Source organism: Ochlerotatus camptorhynchus, unplaced genomic scaffold (assembly GCF_037179485.1).
Source record: "Ochlerotatus camptorhynchus isolate MF236.1 unplaced genomic scaffold, CSIRO-AGI_Acam_v1.1 ptg000266l, whole genome shotgun sequence".
Classification (NCBI taxonomy): Eukaryota; Metazoa; Arthropoda; class Insecta; order Diptera; family Culicidae; genus Ochlerotatus; species Ochlerotatus camptorhynchus.
Genome location: NW_027040756.1, coordinates 2,723,419 through 2,742,202, shown reverse-complemented (window position 1 = coordinate 2,742,202; position 18,784 = coordinate 2,723,419). Strand labels below are relative to the sequence as shown.

Genomic DNA, 18,784 nt, shown 5'->3' with positions numbered 1-18,784 from the left:
CAACCATTCGGCCAACGAGAATCAAATTAAGCTTTTTCAACAACAGCAACAACAGCGGCTGGCTAAATCGCTTGCCTTGTTAAACAGCCAACATGAATAGCAGCAGCAATAACCGACCCAGCGCACCACCAAAATCAAAGCCACGCCAACCAACAGCAGCAGCACCGACACCCAGCGCACCAGCATCATCATCATCGTCATCATCCACTCCCCGAGAACAATGTATTCGCGCCACTCATCAATGCGATAGCACCGAGACTATCGATTCTTCATGACTAACCTAGAAAATACTCTGGAGGATAGGAATTTGTTGCCCAAGTGTACGTGGATGACATTTTTAGCATTGTTTATTAGGAAGATTTATCAAAAACTTTGGAGGCCATAAGCAACGTTGACAAGGAAATCAAATTTACTCACGAAGAAGAGAGAGACAACAAATTCTCCTTTATAGATCTTCTCATTATCAGGGAAACGTCTTCGTTCAATTTAGAAATCTATAGGAAACCAACAAATACAAAGAGAGTAATACCAAGCACTTCAAACCATTTCCATCAACACAAAATGGCCACTTTTCACCACATGGTTCACAGGATACAAACTCTTCCTCTTAGCGATACAGGAAAATCGAACGAAATAGCTCACATTTTTGAACAACAATCAACATTGCTTAATAGAGATCAAGGAAACGGATACTTGAGACTCTTTAGAATGCTGCCTAAATCCACACATCGTAGCTTGTCTTTGAGACTGAATTTAGGTACCTGGTTAGGTACATAGTGACATGGCAGTGGATACCTGCTGATTTTTAGTACCTATTGATTAGTATATATGTAGATAAAAGATGGATTCTTCAGTGGTGTTGAGTACTTGGCACTGGTGAAGTCTGCAAGTAGTAGACAAAATATGCGTATCTGTCAAAAGATAAGCAATTATAACGGAATTTAAAGGAAATAAACTAACACACTCAAAGCTCTTCATAAAGGGATTCCGTTGAGTGGTTTAACAAATTTAAAGGATTGGATTTGCGGTGTTCATCACAATTTGAACATTTAAATTTCTTAGGATCTTTCTTCACAGGGCAGTCGTCCTTTGCGAAGAGCTGGAAATCGGAAGTGGTTATCGCAATACGGGGAATCTTTTCCTTCTTTGCATTAAGCCGGGAAAGTTTACTAGATTTTTTCCTGGATGATGGATCATTCCCATCATCCGTGAGCATATCAAATTGATTGCTCAAATTAATTTCAACAGAAGGGGGATTAAGAGTTTGCCCTTTTCTTTTGCGCTTAGGCGTCATGGCGGTAGTAATTTTTTATCCAAATCGACTTCCAAGCAGATTACTTAAGAATCTGAAGGATCGAAGAGGAATTTTCCAAATCGATATCCAAGAAGGATTACCTCGCGTATGTCCAAACAAACATGTCGAAGAGGAATAAGAGTTGAAAAAGGTAGAAATTTGACAGGTTGAGCACCGAAAAGTGCTGTTTAAATTTGTTGTAGCTTTAGGTAGTAGTAACACTTCCTTCAGCAGCAAATAGATCCGCACGGCAAGAGAGCACGATGTGGACTGAGGGGGAACGTACCTGTTTTGGCCATGTTTTGACGATATTCAACTTTTTTTTTAAAGTATGAGTTCTTGAGCTCTGTTAAGATTGTTGATTCAAAGCATATTCATCGGGGTACACATACAGGTTGCGATTCAATCGGTTTTTTTAGGTATGACCAAAATAGGAAACTATGGTGCCAGGATTGGGAAAATATCAAAAATTCAAATCTCACCAAAGAACAAGATCACGCTTGATTTTCGTAGACAAAAATCAACATGCAAACAACTGTGGTTGATATTGCAGGCTGTGGGCTAACAAAACTCACCAGCTGCAAATCTCACCAAACTGTGGTGAGATTGAGTTTCATGATTTTTGGTTCACACCCGAACGCAACTGAAAATTCCGTAATGGCTGGCAGCAGTCGCTTCGTGTCTGCTATCGGCGAAGAGAAAAAAGATACAGCATTATCATACCTTCTCTTTCGAAGAAAAGGAGATGCAACGGAATCATTCTTGCGTCGATTCAACTCTCAGATTCAACTTTACACGTTATGAATAGGAGAATGGATAATATATATCACGCATGAGATTGAGAGCGTATGAGAGCGGGAAAATATCAATTTGCTAATGATTATGCCATCACTGACTTGTGCACTTACCCTATATTAATGATTTAATTTTGATTCCAATAAATCTTCGGAAGCATACTTCATAATTATTTTGAAACATTTCGAGAACTTCATAGAAGTCTATGGAACTTAAGGGAAGAACCGAGACATTAGCAAAATGCGGGAGCATTTTAAGCAAGTTTAGTAAGCTCTAAACATTTGGTGAAATTTCAGGGGGAGTTCAGTTCCATTAGTTGCAGAAAATTAGCGGGAAATTTTAAGAAGTTCTCAGATTTTCAGAGAACTTGAGTGATGTTAAGACTATTATTGAGGCCTTCACATAAGTTTAGAAGTTCATGGAACCTCACACATTTTTAGGACAGTTTAATTAAATTCAGAGCAGTATAACAAGCTTCATGAAAACTGCAAAAGCTTTAGAGATGTTTCGATAACTTCAGGAAAGGTCAGATAACCTCAAAGCAGTCCCGTTATCATTAGAGAAATTACATAAATTTTCTAGAAGTTTCGAGAGCTTCAGTGAAATTTTAAAAGTTTAGAGAAGATCAATGATCTTTAGGGAAATTGAGGAAACCTTAAGAAGTCTGGAATAGTTCAGGGAAGTTTAAACATTTAATGAGAAGTATTGTGAGCATCAGGCTAGTTTCATAAAATTCAAATGAATTTCACAGTTTCATTAACTTCAGGAACAATTTGGGAACTATCAAGTAGCTCTGAAGACCTCAGAATAGTACATTCCATATTCAACGAAGATTTCTTATGAACATTCACTCGGAGTTCTCCTCAGGAATCGCTGTGGATTCTCTCGAAACTGTCATGGAATGATTCTAAAAATTCACTTAGAATGCTTCTCTAAATTTTCGAAACAATATCATCAAAAATATTTACCCTTGAAAAAGGCCACAATAAACGGCCGAAACGTCGGGCAATGCAAAACTAACTGTTTGAATTACCCTAGACTGAGAAAGCCATAAAAACGAAATATCACCAGAATATACTTAGAATACTTCTCGCAATTCCATTGAAATATTCATCAAAATTTGATTGCAACTATCATCCGAATTCAATTTTCTTTGAATTTTCCTTGAACTTACTTTTAAATTCTCCTTAGTAAGAAACCCTTTGGAAAGATTCTCACAATTTTCATATAGGGGAAATGGATGTAATGTCGGCCTAAATGCCCTTAATTTGGGCCCATACAAACATTCAGCAATCGACTACATTTTCAATAGCTACCAAAAATATCCATTAATTAGTACCGTCCCAATGGCGCGTTCATCTAGATAAAATTGGTAAATAGCAGATTTTTAGTGATTGGCCCAATCTTAGATCCATAGGCTAACATTAGAGCTATTTCCCCTAATTCATTTCAGATTTTCTTTTGAATCTGACTCCTTCCCTTGGAATTCTACTCCCATTAAAAGTCTCCTAAGAATTTATTTGCATTTCTCCACTTAATTCGTTTGGCAAACTCTCCTGGAATTTTTTTCCGAATCATTCTCAGATTAAATTGTAATCCTCCTTTTAGCATCACCTTCACCCCACTTAAACTCCGAATTCGTTTTTTCCCACAAACTTCATGAAATTATTCTCGGAGTGCCTTTCGAATTTTCATTTGAAATTCACTGGAGTTCTGCTCCTCAGAAATTCCTATTACTTTTCATTAACATTTACTTTGAATTAAATTCAAGCTGTACAATGCACTAGGTCCTAAGTAACATTGACAGATTCTCTTCGCAGACTTTGTTTTTGCCTTTTCACGGCCAAGTTGAGACATTCCCATCTAATTTATGCACACAGATCCATTAAACAAGCTATTATCAACCGGTGGAAACTAACGATTTTAAATTGGCTCACTACATAACTAGCCTATTGGTCCCAAGCAAACCGATTAACGTAGCCCATTCTAGTCAAAATTCTAGTACTACACATGTTTGTTTTGATTCGCTATGAAAGTTTGACAGATAAAATGAGAGGTTCGTGGAAAGTTTCGAGTACCAGAGCTGAGCCAAAAAGTTGAGCACTTGTCTTCGGGACCTTCTGGTCTTGGAGTTACCTCTATGCTATTATCTAGCTTTTTATACGACAAACACGACAAGAAACGGTTTAATATCCAAGTTATTAACTGAAGAGAAAGTCGATGAAGAGAATCGATCATGGTTACTTAGGACCTAATGCATTGTTCAGCATGAATTGAGGGTTTTATTGAAATCCTACTCTAATCTATCTCAGGATTCACATGAAAAATCTAAAATTCCTCAGAAGTAGAAAGGGTTTATAGGGTGTCCCAGAATGTATAATCACGACTTTGGAGCACCCCTGCTTGTTTCAGATGACGTTTAAACAGCTGATCATCACGCTGAATCATTTTTTTTTTTTAATAATCCATTTATTTGTCAAGGCTCAAATGCGTTAGCTTTGCGGAGCCGAATATTTTTTACATTTTTGTGTGTGAATATAATTTTCTTACAACTAATGTTATTAGAACGGGGGCCGATTACTCGCGGTTTACTCGAGATTAGGGATTACATTTATTGATCATTTGGAGGGAGGACAAGGGAAAGCATTTTGAACTAATTTAAAACTTAAACGTAAAGGATGACTAAAACACAAAACACTAAACACATACATCAACAGCTTTAAGAAAGTCGTAAATAAGCTTCATAATGTCGATATCACGGCAAGCCAAGACGTCTCTAATTGGCTTAAAGGGTTGTTTTCCTCGGACCCTAAGGGAATCACACAGAACGGATCTCGCCTCACAATGCAAGGAGCAGGACCAAACAACATGCTCGATGTCGTGATAACCGTTTTCACAGGTACATAAGTTGCTGTCGGCAAGCGTAATACGGAAGAGGTGGGCGTTTAACGAACAGTGATTGGACATGAGCCTGGACATTACACGAATAAAATCACGACTCATATCCAACCCTTTGAACCAGGGTTTGATCGACACCTGTGGGACAATAGAATGTAGCCATCTTCCCAGATCACCATCATTCCACTTTTGTTGCCAGTTGGCGAGGACTTGCTGACGAGAAATCGTGAAAAATTCGTGGTAGGCGATTGTCGCTCGTAAATATCGCCTTCCATAGCGCCCACCTTGGCCAGCGAGTCCGCTTTCTCATTTCCCGGGATAGAGCAATGAGAAGGGACCCATACCAAGGTGATGATATGCGAGCTGTTTGATAAAGCACTCAATGACGATCGTATTTCCTGGAGGAAATACGTCGAGTGCTTCATCGGCCTCATTAAACGCATAGCCTCCAGGGAGCTTAGGCTATCCGTAAAAATGAAATAATGGTCAGGTGGAAGTGAGGCAATACGCTCTAACGTGTACGATATAGCTGCTAATTCAGCAACGTATACCGAACACGGCTTTTGAAGCTTGTATGAGGCGCTATGAAGATCGTGGAATACTCCAAAACCAGTGGACGCATTTATCACCGACCCATCTGTGAAAAATCTCTTCTCGGTGGGGACGTGGCGGTATTTGTTCGCAAAAATAGTTGGGACAATCAGGGAACGGTAAGGGTCTGGAATTCCTATCTCCTGCCTCATTGTGAGATCGAATCTCACGGAAGAACAACTGAAATGATGGGAGACAGCGCGATTGGGGTTGAACGAGGAGGGGCCGATGTCCAGAGTCATGTACTCGTAGTACAAGCTCATGAATCGTGTTTGAGGATTCCGCTCTAGCAGCTTCTCAAAACTTTCGATCACCAGCTGGTTCATGACTTCACAGCGGATGAGGAACCGGAACGATAAATCCGCAAAACGATTTGTTAAGGGGAGGACGCCCGCAAGAACTTCAAGACTCATGGTATGCGTCGATTGCATACAACCTAGCGCGATTCGAATGCAACGATATTGAATCCTTTGGAGCTTCAATATGTGCGTCCCCGCCGCCGATTGAAAGCAAAAGCTACCGTACTCCAAAATCGAGAGAATGGTGGTCTTGTAGAGTCTTATCAGATCTTCCGAATGGGCTCCCCATGAAGTGCCGGTAATGGATCGAAGGAAATTGATTCTCTGTTGGCATCTCTGCCTCAGATACGCTATGTGTTTTCCCCAAGTGCACTAGGAATCGAACCAGACAGCTAAATACTTAAACGAAATGCTGTGAGTGATTGTTCTACCCATAAGTTGAAGCTAAAACTGTGCTGGATAAAGCTTCCTAGAAAAAACAACCATCTCTGTTTTCTCTGGAGAGAATTCGATACCCAGATTCATTGCCCAAGTAGACAAATTATCCAAGGTATCTTGCAATGGTCCTTGCAGGTCCGGTGCTGTTGGTCCAACCATGGAAACCACGCCGTCATCTGCAAGCTGCCTTAGCGTGCAATTTTCGGCCAGACAATCATCAATGTCTTTGACATAGAAATTGTACAGGAGGGGACTTAAACATGAGCCTTGTGGAAGACCCATGTAGCTGATTCGTGTAATTTCCGTGTTGCCATGAGAGAAGCTCATTCGTTTCTCGGACAACAAATTAAACAGGAAATTGTTGATAATCGGAGAAAGCCCACTCTCATGGAGTTTGTCCGAAAGGATGTCGATGCAAATAGAATCAAACGCCCCTTTAATGTCCAAGAAAACTGAACCCATCTGCTGTTTTTCAGCATAGGCTAATTGGATTTCAGTTGAGAGCAACGCAAGGCAGTCGTTCGTCCCTTTGCCCCTACGGAATCCAAATTACGTATCTGAGAGTAAGCCATTCGCCTCGACCCACTTGTCCAGACGAAGAAGAATCATTTTTTTTTCTAACAGCTTCCGAATACACGACAGCATCGCGATGGGACGGTACGAATTATGATCCGACGCGGGTTTACCGGGCTTCTGGATGGCGATAACTCTCTCCGAAACAACGTTGAGCTCAAGAAATCGATTGAACAAGTTCAACAATCGCCTCTTTGTGACTTCTGGGAGGTTCTTGAGCAGGTTGAACTTGATTCGATCAATTCCCAGAGCCGAGTTATTGCATGAAAGAAGAGCAATTGAGAATTCTACCATCGAAAACGAGGAGTCCATGTAATCGTTTTCCAGCGGCGGATCGCGAGTGTTGCATCGAAGCGGAACCGAATCGGGACAAACCTTACGCGCGAAGTCGAAAATCCACTTGTTAGAGTACTCCTTGTCCTCGTTGACCGACGATGCCGCGTTACGCATTCTCCTGCCGACATTCCAGAGCGTTTGCATGGAAGTCTCTCGCGATAGCCCATCGACGAACCGATGCCAGTAACCGTGTTTTTTTGGCCCTGACCAAGCTCTTAAACTTTTCCTCTAGCTCCGTATACCGCTCAAAGTATTCGCGGGAACCGTATTTACGATATTGTTTAAACGCGGTAGACTTCTCGTTATTCTCGTCGGTGCATTCCTGGTCCCACCACACAGGGGGAGGACGTTTGCGAATGGTAGTGCCAGGAACAGGCTTCGTTTGTGCTTGGAGCGCGCAATCCACTATGGGCCGCGATAGGAAGGAGTACTCATCCAACGGAGAGAGAACGTCGACCGATTCTGAACCGTCACGGACCGCGTTCGCGTATTCTTCTCAATTGATGTTTCTCGTGAGATCGTACGCGATGTTGATTGGACACTGTGAAGATGAACCGTTGGAAATCGAAATTTTGATGGGCAAATGATCACTACCATAGGGATCTTGGATTACCTCCCACATGCAATCCAATGATAGTGAGTTCGAACAGAGTGACAAGTCTAGTCTGCTCTCTCTTGCTGGAGCTTTGGCTATTCGAGTTACTTCACCGGTGTTTAGAATGGTCATATTGAAATCGTCGCATAGGTCATAGATGATGGTTGAGCGGTTGTCATCGTACAGCTCTCCCCAGCATGTACCGTGGGAATTAAAATCCCCTAAGATCAACCGCGGCTCAGGTAGCACAGAGCAGATGTATGATAGCGCTCGCCGAGAAACAGCCGTTCTCGGAGGGATGTATAACGAGGCAATACTGAAGGTTTTACCTCTAATATTTACCTGACATGCGACAATTTCAATACCTGACACTGGAGGAAGGTCGATTCTGTAGAATGAGTGTTGTTTGTTGACCCCTAGGAGCACCCCACCGTACGAATCTGCACGATCGAGACGGATAATGTTGTAGTCGTGAAAAGAAAGGATAACATAAATATGTCTAGTTTTGGTAAAATGCTTCAATGAGATTCCTTAGGACCTAATGCATTGTTCAGCATGAATTGAGGGTTTTCTTAAAATTCTACTCTAATCTATCTCAGGCTTCACATGAAAAATCTAAAATTCCTCAGAAGTAGAGGGTGTCCCTGAATGTCTAAGCACGACTTTGGAACACCCCTCTTTGTTTCAGATAATGTTTAAACAGCTGATTATCACGCTGAATCATTGTTTACATTTCGACCAACAGTTTCGTGTATCGCAAGTGTCGGCTCTTTACATATCCGTGACAATGAGAAGTATTTCTCCAGAAAAGCGCGAACAGATCGTGCACAAATGGTGTACTATCTTCAATATTTTGCTGAGTAAATTAGCGAAATTGGAAGGTGTAAGCATCGGAGCCGTTCGAAACGCGATTCTGAATTATGACCAGCGACATACCGATTTATCGGTATTTATACCGATTTTCAAACTTGATACCGATATACAGATAAGGTTTCTCAGAATACCGATTTTTGAGCTACAATACCGATTTATACCGATTTATACCGATTTTTTTTTTATTAATAATCGAAATGATTACTGCCTACCCGCACTGAATATTCAGAGGAAACTATTGTGAGAGACTTTTATCTTTTTGAAAATTACAATTTTTGAGACTGCTCTAAAAAAAATCATCTTCAAAAATGTCTTATGCTTTATACTTTTTCGACTAATGCTTCCATTTCCTCGCCGTTTTTTGTAACCAAAGAGTCAAGAAACAGCTGATGGCTCCATCCCAGCAATTTCTGGACATCGAGAAATACTTTATTCAGTAGTCCATAAAAACGTTAATTTTTGAACTTCCTTTAAATTTCTTTAATCTTTCCTTCGAAGTTTCTACCAACTTTCCCTAGGAATTTCCGTCCACCTTACGCTGTAAATTATTTTCCGATTACTTCTGGAAAGCTATTTCGACTTCCCTTGGAAGCTTTTTCTGGCTTCACTCGAAAGGTTATTCCGTCTCCTCCCGTCAGTTTTTTCAACTTCTCCGGAACTTCAGAAATGCTTCCAGAGTTTTATTGCGGTTCCATTAGTTGCAGGAAAATTTCAGGAACTTTTCAGAAGTTCTGAAACTTCAGAATAGTTCGGACTTTTGGGTAGGTTTAGATAAATTAAAGACAGTTTCATGAACTTCTGTTCAAATTTAAGAACCCGGAAATCTCAGGAAAGCCCAGAGAACTCCAATGAACTTAAGGAAACTGAAATATTTTGGAAACTTCACAAGTCCAAAGAACTTCAAAGAAATTTAATGGTTTTCAGGATAGTTCCATTTGTTTCAGGATAATTGAGATAACTTTAGGGAAGCATTATTACAAATAAATTCAAGGAAATTTCTGAACCTTTAAATAAGTTCCGAAAACTTCAGTTAAGAACCGAGAGGTTCATGAAAATTTTGGTAGTTATGTGAACATTAGAAAATTGCAAGAACAGTAGTTCCATAATAATCAAGGAAGCTATGAGTACTTCGATGATGATCAAAGAACTTCGAAACAGCCCCATTAAATTTACGAACTTTCAAGGAGTTCCGAGTATGAGATATTCCGAAGTACAATAGAACATGTGAGGAACTTCAGAGAATATTGCGCTAACATCCCACAGAAATCTATTTCTTCCAGATATTTTCCCCTCTCCTCCTTGAAGTAGTCGACTGTTCCGTAAGTCCTCTGGCGTCCGACTTTTTCCAGAATTTTCATCCAATCTACCTTAGGAAGATTCTCCCAGTGTCTCCTGGAAATTTCTTGCGTCTTCTCCAAGAAGTTCAATAAAAGTTCTACCGGATGTATCTATCGAGTTCTCCCAGAAATTTATTTCGTCTTCCTCTGGAAGCTTCTCTGTAGGTTTTTTCTGCCTTATTGGAAGGTTTTTCAGAGCTTCTTCTAACTTCCCCTATGAAAGAAAAAAAAAATCTGTTCTATGCCCATGTTCATTCACAAATTTGCTACTTAAATATAATTTGGCAAAATGCACCTACTTATGTTACAAGCAAAATATCTACAACTTTGAACAAATTCATGAGAACTATTTTCTGGGAACAATATTTAGACCCGAATGTAAGAACTATTGATTTGTATACTAATAATAACGTGTTGAATTTAAGCCAAATTAAATATTATGAATCGGTTCTATGCATATTCAAAGTAAAAAATAACTTGATCAAACATAATGTAGATTTTCAAACACTAAGTGATACACACCGATATGATACGCGAAATGTAACAATATTCGAGTTACAATCCCTAGAACCAACTATATTCGATTTGGTTGTATTTATCCCGCTATAGTTAATTTCAATAATTTGCCAATGGATCTTAAAAATATCCCTTCGATTTATACATTCAAAAAGGCCTTGAAAAGGTACGTCACAGAAAATATTGTCTAGACTAAAAAGCTATTTTTTATTTTTTTCTATATACCAATCAATATAATTAACTCTCATTTGCACAGTTGAATATCGAAAAAGAACCTCCCAATCAGTCTCTAGACTGCCAATGGTTCATTGTAACTATTTTGTATGCATTTTAATGAATTAGTTAGGGGAAGAAACCAAGAATTGTAAACTATTGTTAATGAAATTTTGTACAAATCTTTTGAAAGGGGTTTTTACGACCGAGATTGAAACATAAGGAATTATTAAATGTTTCCATCTTGGCTTTTCCCCTTGCCGAAAAAAAAATAAATAAATAAAAATAAATAAATAAAATAAAAATGGCTCCTCCGGGATTGGCTTTCAATTTCCAAACTTTTCTGGCTTCTGGATTTTTTTCCGAAAGTTTCTAAAAAATGTTACCAGAAGTTTCTTAATATTTGTCTTAGAAGATCCCCATTGAATGTTTGTTAGACATTTTTTAGAACTTCCTTCAAACTTCCTCCACAAGATCTTCTTTATTCTTCCTTTGGAAGTTTTGTTGGTACCATTAAGATACGAATTCAAATATTTCCCAGAAGTTTCTTCCAACTTACATAGAAAGTACATCTTTCAATTTTAGTCAAAAAAAAAGCGAATACCGATAAATACCGATTTTTTAATCATTTGATACCGATAATCATGAAAACAATCTGGCAATGCTGATTATGACGAGGAAGCAACTTTCCAGGACAAGCAAAATCTGGACGTAAACCGAACCCTGTTGACCGAAATCTGGACCGGAAAATCGTGCAAGCTTTCACTCGCAAGAAAAGTGCTTCGGTTCGAGACGTAGCTAAAAAAGTGGGATCCTCGAAGAGTAACGCCCAGCGGGCCAAAGCAAGGATCCAAGGACGTATACCTAATAAGCAAAAGAAGCCTGACTGCTGTGCGGAGAATCAGTGCGCGTGATAATGGACGATGAATCATACGTTAAATTTGATTACTGGTGATCAGTTCTACACCGTTCGTGATGGCTGAAGTGTTGACGACGCGGATAAGTCGATTTTTACCGAAAAATTCGGTAAAAAGGTATGTGAGTGTGGTATGCTTTCCAAACCGTTTGTGACAACGGAAACAATGACAACCGATGTTTACGTGCGTGAGTGCTTAACCAAGCGTCTGTTACCCATGATCCGCAAACACGACGCCTCAGTACTGTTTTGGCCGAATTTGGCGTCGGTTCATTACTCCAAGAACACGGTAGCCTGGTATAAAGCCAACAAGGTCCAATTTGTACCTAAGGAGATGAATCCGCCAAACTGTCGCCAGGCCAGGTCAATCGAAACTTGACCAAAGCATATTTGCAGTGCCTAGCAACACTGCCAATGCAATCAAGATAGGCGCTGCTCAGTTGGATCTGGCTTTAAAAGTTCGTTTGACTCAACATTAGCCAGTCCGCTTCTTTCTTATACTAAGCCCTATTTACTCTGAACTACCTTGGAAGCAAATTTATCAAAAAACAAAATTTCCGGAGTACTGTTTGGTTACATTTGAATAGTGACAGCTTGCCAAATCGGGCCAGAATAGACAATACACCTCATGCTGCTCCTGAAAAGGCAGCAATCTCTTCCGTAGCCGCTCCTCCTGGTAAATTTGCTGGTTCATGGTCCTAGTAGCAACGAAAGTTTCGCTTTTCAGCCGACAACTGCAAATTGCTTGCCAGACAAGCAACTTTTTGGGGAATTTCGTCTTCTATTTGATTTTAAATTTTTCCGGGGTATAAAATTCCAGCTCAGGAATTCGATCAAAAACTGTCAGGAGTGGATGGAAAGGGATTTTCATTTCGAGCGTGCAGGATCAAATCGCGACGTGCTTGCTCCGGTGAAGCCATGATGTAAACAAATGAACCTATCCTGACAACCAATGCCTACTGTGATTCTATACACTCTAAGTTTGATTAAGGGAAATTTTGAAAAAATTTACTCCAAAAATGCCATAATGGCAGTGTTTTTAATGTGTTCGGAATTTTCGTGTTCAACCTTTAAAAGATTTAATGAAGCATTTGACAGTCATTTAAATATACACAAACAAACCAACTAGTGATTTTTAAACATATCTTTGCTGTAAGAATAGTCAAATAGCCACAAGCTACTGATTTGTCTACCATCGGTGGGGGTGTTTTGTGAAGTGCGGGTGGCTGAATTTTCCTCTTCACTTGGCTCATACGATCGATACTTGAGTAAATGTGAAAAAGTGCACCCAGCCGTTGCTAGCTGCAGTTGTTGAACCGATGCATACGATTGACATTGCCCTTAATTGATGGCGCGCAATGTGGGCATTGTTTGGGGATTGCTTGTGATAACATGATACATCAAGTAGGAGGAAAAGTGCTGTAAAATGAATATAGCTGAAATGATAATGGCTTATGGCCTTCGGTGTCTAGCTTGTAATTTGCATGGCTGTAGAATGGTGCTTGTTTGTTTTGCACCTATTCTATAAATAGAGTTTAATGATACTCATCACAGCACTACTCCCGGTGACTTGATTGTCTCAGTCAAGCTATTAAGGAAGTTATAACCATTTTTGTTTTGAACAAAGATTGTGTCATCGGCAGCATATCTTCGATTCATTTTGTAACTTTGGTGACTCTGTTGGAGCTGCTTGATGCCGAAGTATTTCACTTGTATTGGTCTAGACATAACGGGTCAAGAGAATCGGACAAACAATTGACACATTTCTAGCTTATCAGTCCAGCTTATCATCTTTTAATGGCAAATCACCACTTGTATTATTAACAAGCAGTTGTAAATAATTTTTGTTTTTGTCCTTGTTGTAGATACTCCTCCCAACACTACTGGTGGCATGCCTTTCAACCTTGGCATCCTCCCACCCGCAGGTAGTGGTCAAAAGCGATGTTCTCAATGAGGAACAGATGAAGGCCGTGCTGCAGCAGTATGACACCGAAGTACGCAGCTACTGTAACCGACAGGTTCAAGCCAACTGGAACGTGGCCACCAACACCGAGAACGCTGACTACCAAGTGCAACAGGTACGATTGACGTCAATGAGGATGTGGGTTTTACCCATTTAAATTTTTATGGGCAATAAGTGGCATCATTCGTCGTACCGTTTTTTTGTTGTTGTCGAAAAAACGAAAGAAAGAGCTGACGGATTAAAGTTGTACGAAATGATTTATTAGTTTTTCGTTTATGCTTTCGATAGAATACAATCTCCCTGGAGTACGCCAAGTTCCGGACCGATTTCTACGAGCGGTACTTTAAGGATGCCGAGGTAGATGGCTATCAGGACCCAAAGGTACGTAAGCAATTGACCTTGCTGAAGGACTTGGGAACAGCAGCACTACCGACGAATGATCTGGAGGAATACAACAAGATCATGAGGCGTATGGATGCAGCCTACCAGCTGGTGGAGATTTGTCCCTACAATGATCAGAGCTGCTCCGTGAGTTCTCAGAAATGGACACTGGATCCGGAGATGGAACACGTCATGGCTACGTCCACGGACTACGAAGAGTTGTCGTATACCTGGAGACGCTGGCGTGAGGAATCCGGCACGAAGATGCGACAGGACTACAAGCTGTACGTGGACTACGTCAATCAAGCAGCGAAGCTCAATGGATATGGTGACTATGGCGAAATGTGGCGGGCTCGATACGATGACGCAGATCTCCGAGGAACTCTGGAACGATTGTGGAAAGAAGTTGAACCACTGTACAATGAACTGCATACCTACGTGAGGTACAAGCTGTTGGACTTGTATGGTAAGCCTTCATTTTCTAAGATCCTAAAACATCTCGTCAAATTTATTATTATTCTGCATTCCAGGAGACCACATGGACAAGAACAACAAGATGATCCCAGCACACATCCTCGGCAACATGTGGGCACAGTCGTGGGTGAATCTATATGATCGCACTAAACCCTTCCCGGAGGCTAGCCTGGTGGATGTTACCGCTAAGATGCAGCAGCTTGGCTTCAACGCTACCAAAATGTTTGAAATGTCCGATGAATTCTACCAAAGTCTGGGACTGCCGAGCAGTGCCATGAGCTACGGGCCTAAGGCAGTTATCGAGAAGCAACCACAGAAGATGGTCTGTCACGCTTCGGCGTGGGACTTTTGCGACGGTGAAGACTTCCGCATCAAGATGTGTACCAACGTCAACATGGAAGACTTTGTAACCGTACACCACGAGATGGGTCACATCATGTACTACATTCTGTACAAGGATCAACCGCTGCTATTCAAGACGGGAGCAACTCCGGCATTCCACGAAGCTGTCGGTGATACGATCGCTTTGTCCGTAGCGACACCGATGCATCTGCAAAAGGTTGGTCTGCTTGACGAATATGCGGACAGTGAAGCGGATAACATCAATGCACTCTTTGAAATGGCTTTGAAGCGAGTCGCCTTCTTGCCGTTTGGTTACATGATTGATCAGTGGCGTTGGGATGTGTTCAGTGGGGCAGTTAACGAAAGCCAATGGAATTCTCACTGGTGGACTCTGAGGGAAAAATATCAGAAAGTATACGCTCCAGTGCCTCGGTCTGAGGACGACTTCGATCCAGGTGCTAAGTATCATGTTCCGGCAAACTCGCAGTACATTGCGTACTTCCTGGCCCACATCCTGGAGTTCCAGTTCTACCGGTCGCTCTGTATCGAAGCCGGAGAGTATGATCCGACCTACAGTTCGACTAATCCGTTGCATAAGTGTGATTTTTACAACAGCAAGGCCGCGGGCAACAAGCTAAGGGATGGTCTATCGCTAGGGTACAGTGAAGATTGGAAATTTGCTCTGGAGAAGTTGAGCGGAGGTCAAGATATTAGCGGAAATGCCCTGCTGGAGTATTTTGCACCGTTACATGACTTTTTGAAAGTGGAGAACAAGAAGATGCGAAATGCGGAGATGGAATCGCTTTTGGAAAACTACAGTCAAGAGTACTCGGTTGCCTGTAATAAGCAGGTCAAGGCGCAGTACGCTACGCAAGTTGACGTTGGAAACTACACCTTGCTGCAGGAACTGACAGAGATTTTGACCCAAAATACCAAGTTTGTTTTGGACAACTACAATCAATACTTTGCTGATGTGAAAGCAGCGGATTACGATAAACCGGAAATTCAACGACAGCTGCAGTATTTGACGCAGATTTCGATCAATCACCTTCCATCCGAGGACTTCACTGAGGTAAGTTTGATTGAATATCCTGGGAAAGGGTTTAGTGTTGATTGGTATTTCAATTACAGCTGAACAACGCTCTTGGCAGAATGCAGCATATTTACAGCAGTACTTTGATTTGCCCGTATGACAAGCAAAACTGCACGGAGGGTAGCTTGAGCTTGGATCCGGACCTGTACGAAGTGATGGGAGAGTCTCAGGATTATGACGAGCTGTTGTACGTGTGGAAAGAGTGGCGTGATAAAACGGGGCGCCTTATGAAAAACGATTACGCGCAGTACGTGCATTTGATGAATAAGGCTGCTGGAATCGCCGGATACGATGACATGGGAGGTCTCTGGAGGAACGCCTTTGAGCAGGAGGACTTTGTTGAAGCGATGAAACGCTTGTGGACTCAGCTGAAGCCGTTCTACGATGAGCTGCATAAGTATGTCCGTCGGGAGCTTATGAAGATCCATGGAGACAAGATGGACGCTAATGATCCAAACATACCAGCTCATTTGCTGGGTAATATGTGGGCACAGGCTTGGGGTAATTTGTACAACCGCATCAAACCTTTCAAAACCGCCATCGATTTGGACATTACAAAGGCTTTGGTAGAAAAGAATTACACAGTGAAGCAGCTGTTTGAAATATCCAACGACTTCTACGTGGGCCTGGGACTTCCGGATAATAGCATGAGCTACGACGAGAGTCGTGGAGCGCTGATTGAGAAACCGACGGATCGTGTAGTAACGTGCCATGCTTCGGCATGGGATTTCTGCGATCGTCAGGACTTCCGCATCAAGATGTGTACCCGGATGAACATGGAGGACTTCATTACGATCCACCACGAGATGGGTCACATCAACTACTACCTCTTGTACAAGGACCAACCGGTAACGCTGCGAGCTGGAGCCAATCCGGGTTTCCACGAAGCTGTAGGAGACACGATTGCCTTGTCCGTAGCGACACCGAAACACTTCCAAAAGATTGGCTTGCTGGAAGACTATGAAGATTCCTACGAGAACAATATCAACGCCTTGTTCCAAAAGGCACTAGATCGGGTGGCATTCTTGCCATTTGGACTGATGATCGATATGTGGCGTTGGGAGATATTTGCTGGCAAGGTGGACTTCCCCAACTGGAACAAACGATGGTGGGAATTGAGAGAAGAGTACCAGAAGGTTTCGGCTCCGGTAGAGCGAGACTTGGATGCGTTAGATGCGGGAGCGAAATATCATATTCCGTATGACAGTAAATACATTTCGTAAGTTCTGCAAAGTATTAGGGAACATTTCAATTAAACAATCGTTTCTAAACTCTAGCTACTTCATTGCCCACATCCTGGACCTGCAGTTACACAAATCACTTTGTCAGGTGGCCGACGAGTACGAACCGAACAACCCGGACAAACCTCTACACAAGTGCGATATTGATGGATCATTGGCTGCCGGTGATCGATTGCGGGCGGGTCTTTCGTTGGGACGTACCGTCCATTGGTCCGAAGCGTTGCGTGCGATGACCGGTGAAACCGAACTGAAAACTGACGCCCTACTGGAGTACTACGCTCCGTTGTACGAGTTCCTAAAGAAGGAGAACGAGAAGGCTGATCGTGGTGCCGGTGTTACGATAGTACTTTCCTCCGTTCTGGTCATAGCAGTGAGCGGGTTGAACCTTCTATCCACATTGTTGTAAATTATCCTTGTTAACGCCAATATAGTTTATTGAAGTGCAATACAATTGGACGACTGAAAAGCATTGATTCTTATTTCATTGTTAAGGCTGGTCAGGGTGCCTCGTGCGACGAGATAGTCATCTCCGGTCGACTATGTCGCACCGCTTCATTTGCTAATGTAGGTCAACAACAACGACGCCTCTCTGTGTATCACAACAAAAGGTGATGTATACCTATGTGGGGCAGAAGCACGTGGAAAACGAAACACTCTCACTTTCGGAGCGAAAATGGATTCGGTTTGCCGCCGAAGTCGGGTAGCTCACGCTCCACTCTCCGCATTACATATAGCAGTTGCAAGACGAGAGTGCGAGAGTGAGATCTTTCAGCGATATCAGCAATCTCCAAGCAATTAAATTTCTTATCAAGATACCTACGGTTCTTCTTCACCGATTCTGGTTGGGCTGATTGTGATTGACAGGCTATTTGCCAAGCGGTTGAATAATGGTCGGTATCTCTTGCCGAATTCAACCGACCGTCCGGTTCGGTTGCTTGGGCGACACGTGCCCCTGTTGAGTTATCACCACAGTAGTGATGCGCGGTTAATTTTACTAAGAAATAAAGTAAACGCGCGGACGGAAAGTTAAAAACGATAAAAAGTAATTAGCTCTTTAACTAAAGGCAGTAAGTGTCATCATCTTTGCCTTCGTGAAACTGACAGCGGTTGACCGTTTTTGGATGTTCTTGGCTTTATTATCACCAAAGCAATGGGAGGCCGTCAACTGAATGGAGCGCTCCAAGGGGTGTCTGGTACGTAGAGTCTGGTTGGTGTCGCGTTAATTACCACTTGCTTCCATATTGATCCAGTCACGTAGTTGGAGAGTTTTTATTGACCGGCGGTCAAGTGTTATCTGGGCACTTTTTGATTGACAGCAGCGGGTGGTAATTTTGTGTATAGGAAAATGTTCTGTCAGGAATGTTCCATTATTGCAGCTTTGAACTTCTGTATAATTTTGGATGGATTATTTTGTAATTGGATCAGCATCGAATAAGATGGACAGTATATTTTCATGTTACGATAACTTGCCTTACGAAAATTCATAATGGTTGTATGAAAATGCCAAAATGGGCTTACAGTCACCAAAAGAACATCAAGTGGCTGAAATTCTATAAAATTATTTGAAATCATCTAAACAAATTTAAAAAAGTTATTAATCGAAAGAAAATCTTAAA

General features: G+C 41.6%; 1 protein-coding gene across 1 annotated transcript in view; it reads left to right on the top strand.

The window, feature by feature from the left end:
* LOC135705380 (angiotensin-converting enzyme-like) overlaps positions 1–17,638 on the top strand; it is a 37,571-nt gene extending 19,933 nt beyond the window's left edge. Inside the window, exons 2-6 of the mRNA XM_065227074.1 lie at positions 13,540–13,752; positions 13,926–14,484; positions 14,549–15,906; positions 15,966–17,146; positions 17,205–17,638. Of these exons, the coding sequence (XP_065083146.1) occupies positions 13,540–13,752; positions 13,926–14,484; positions 14,549–15,906; positions 15,966–17,146; positions 17,205–17,574 (3,681 nt within the window). The 3' untranslated portion in view covers positions 17,575–17,638. The remainder of the gene's footprint in view (positions 1–13,539; positions 13,753–13,925; positions 14,485–14,548; positions 15,907–15,965; positions 17,147–17,204) is intronic.
* The last annotated feature ends 1,146 nt before the right edge of the window (positions 17,639–18,784 follow it).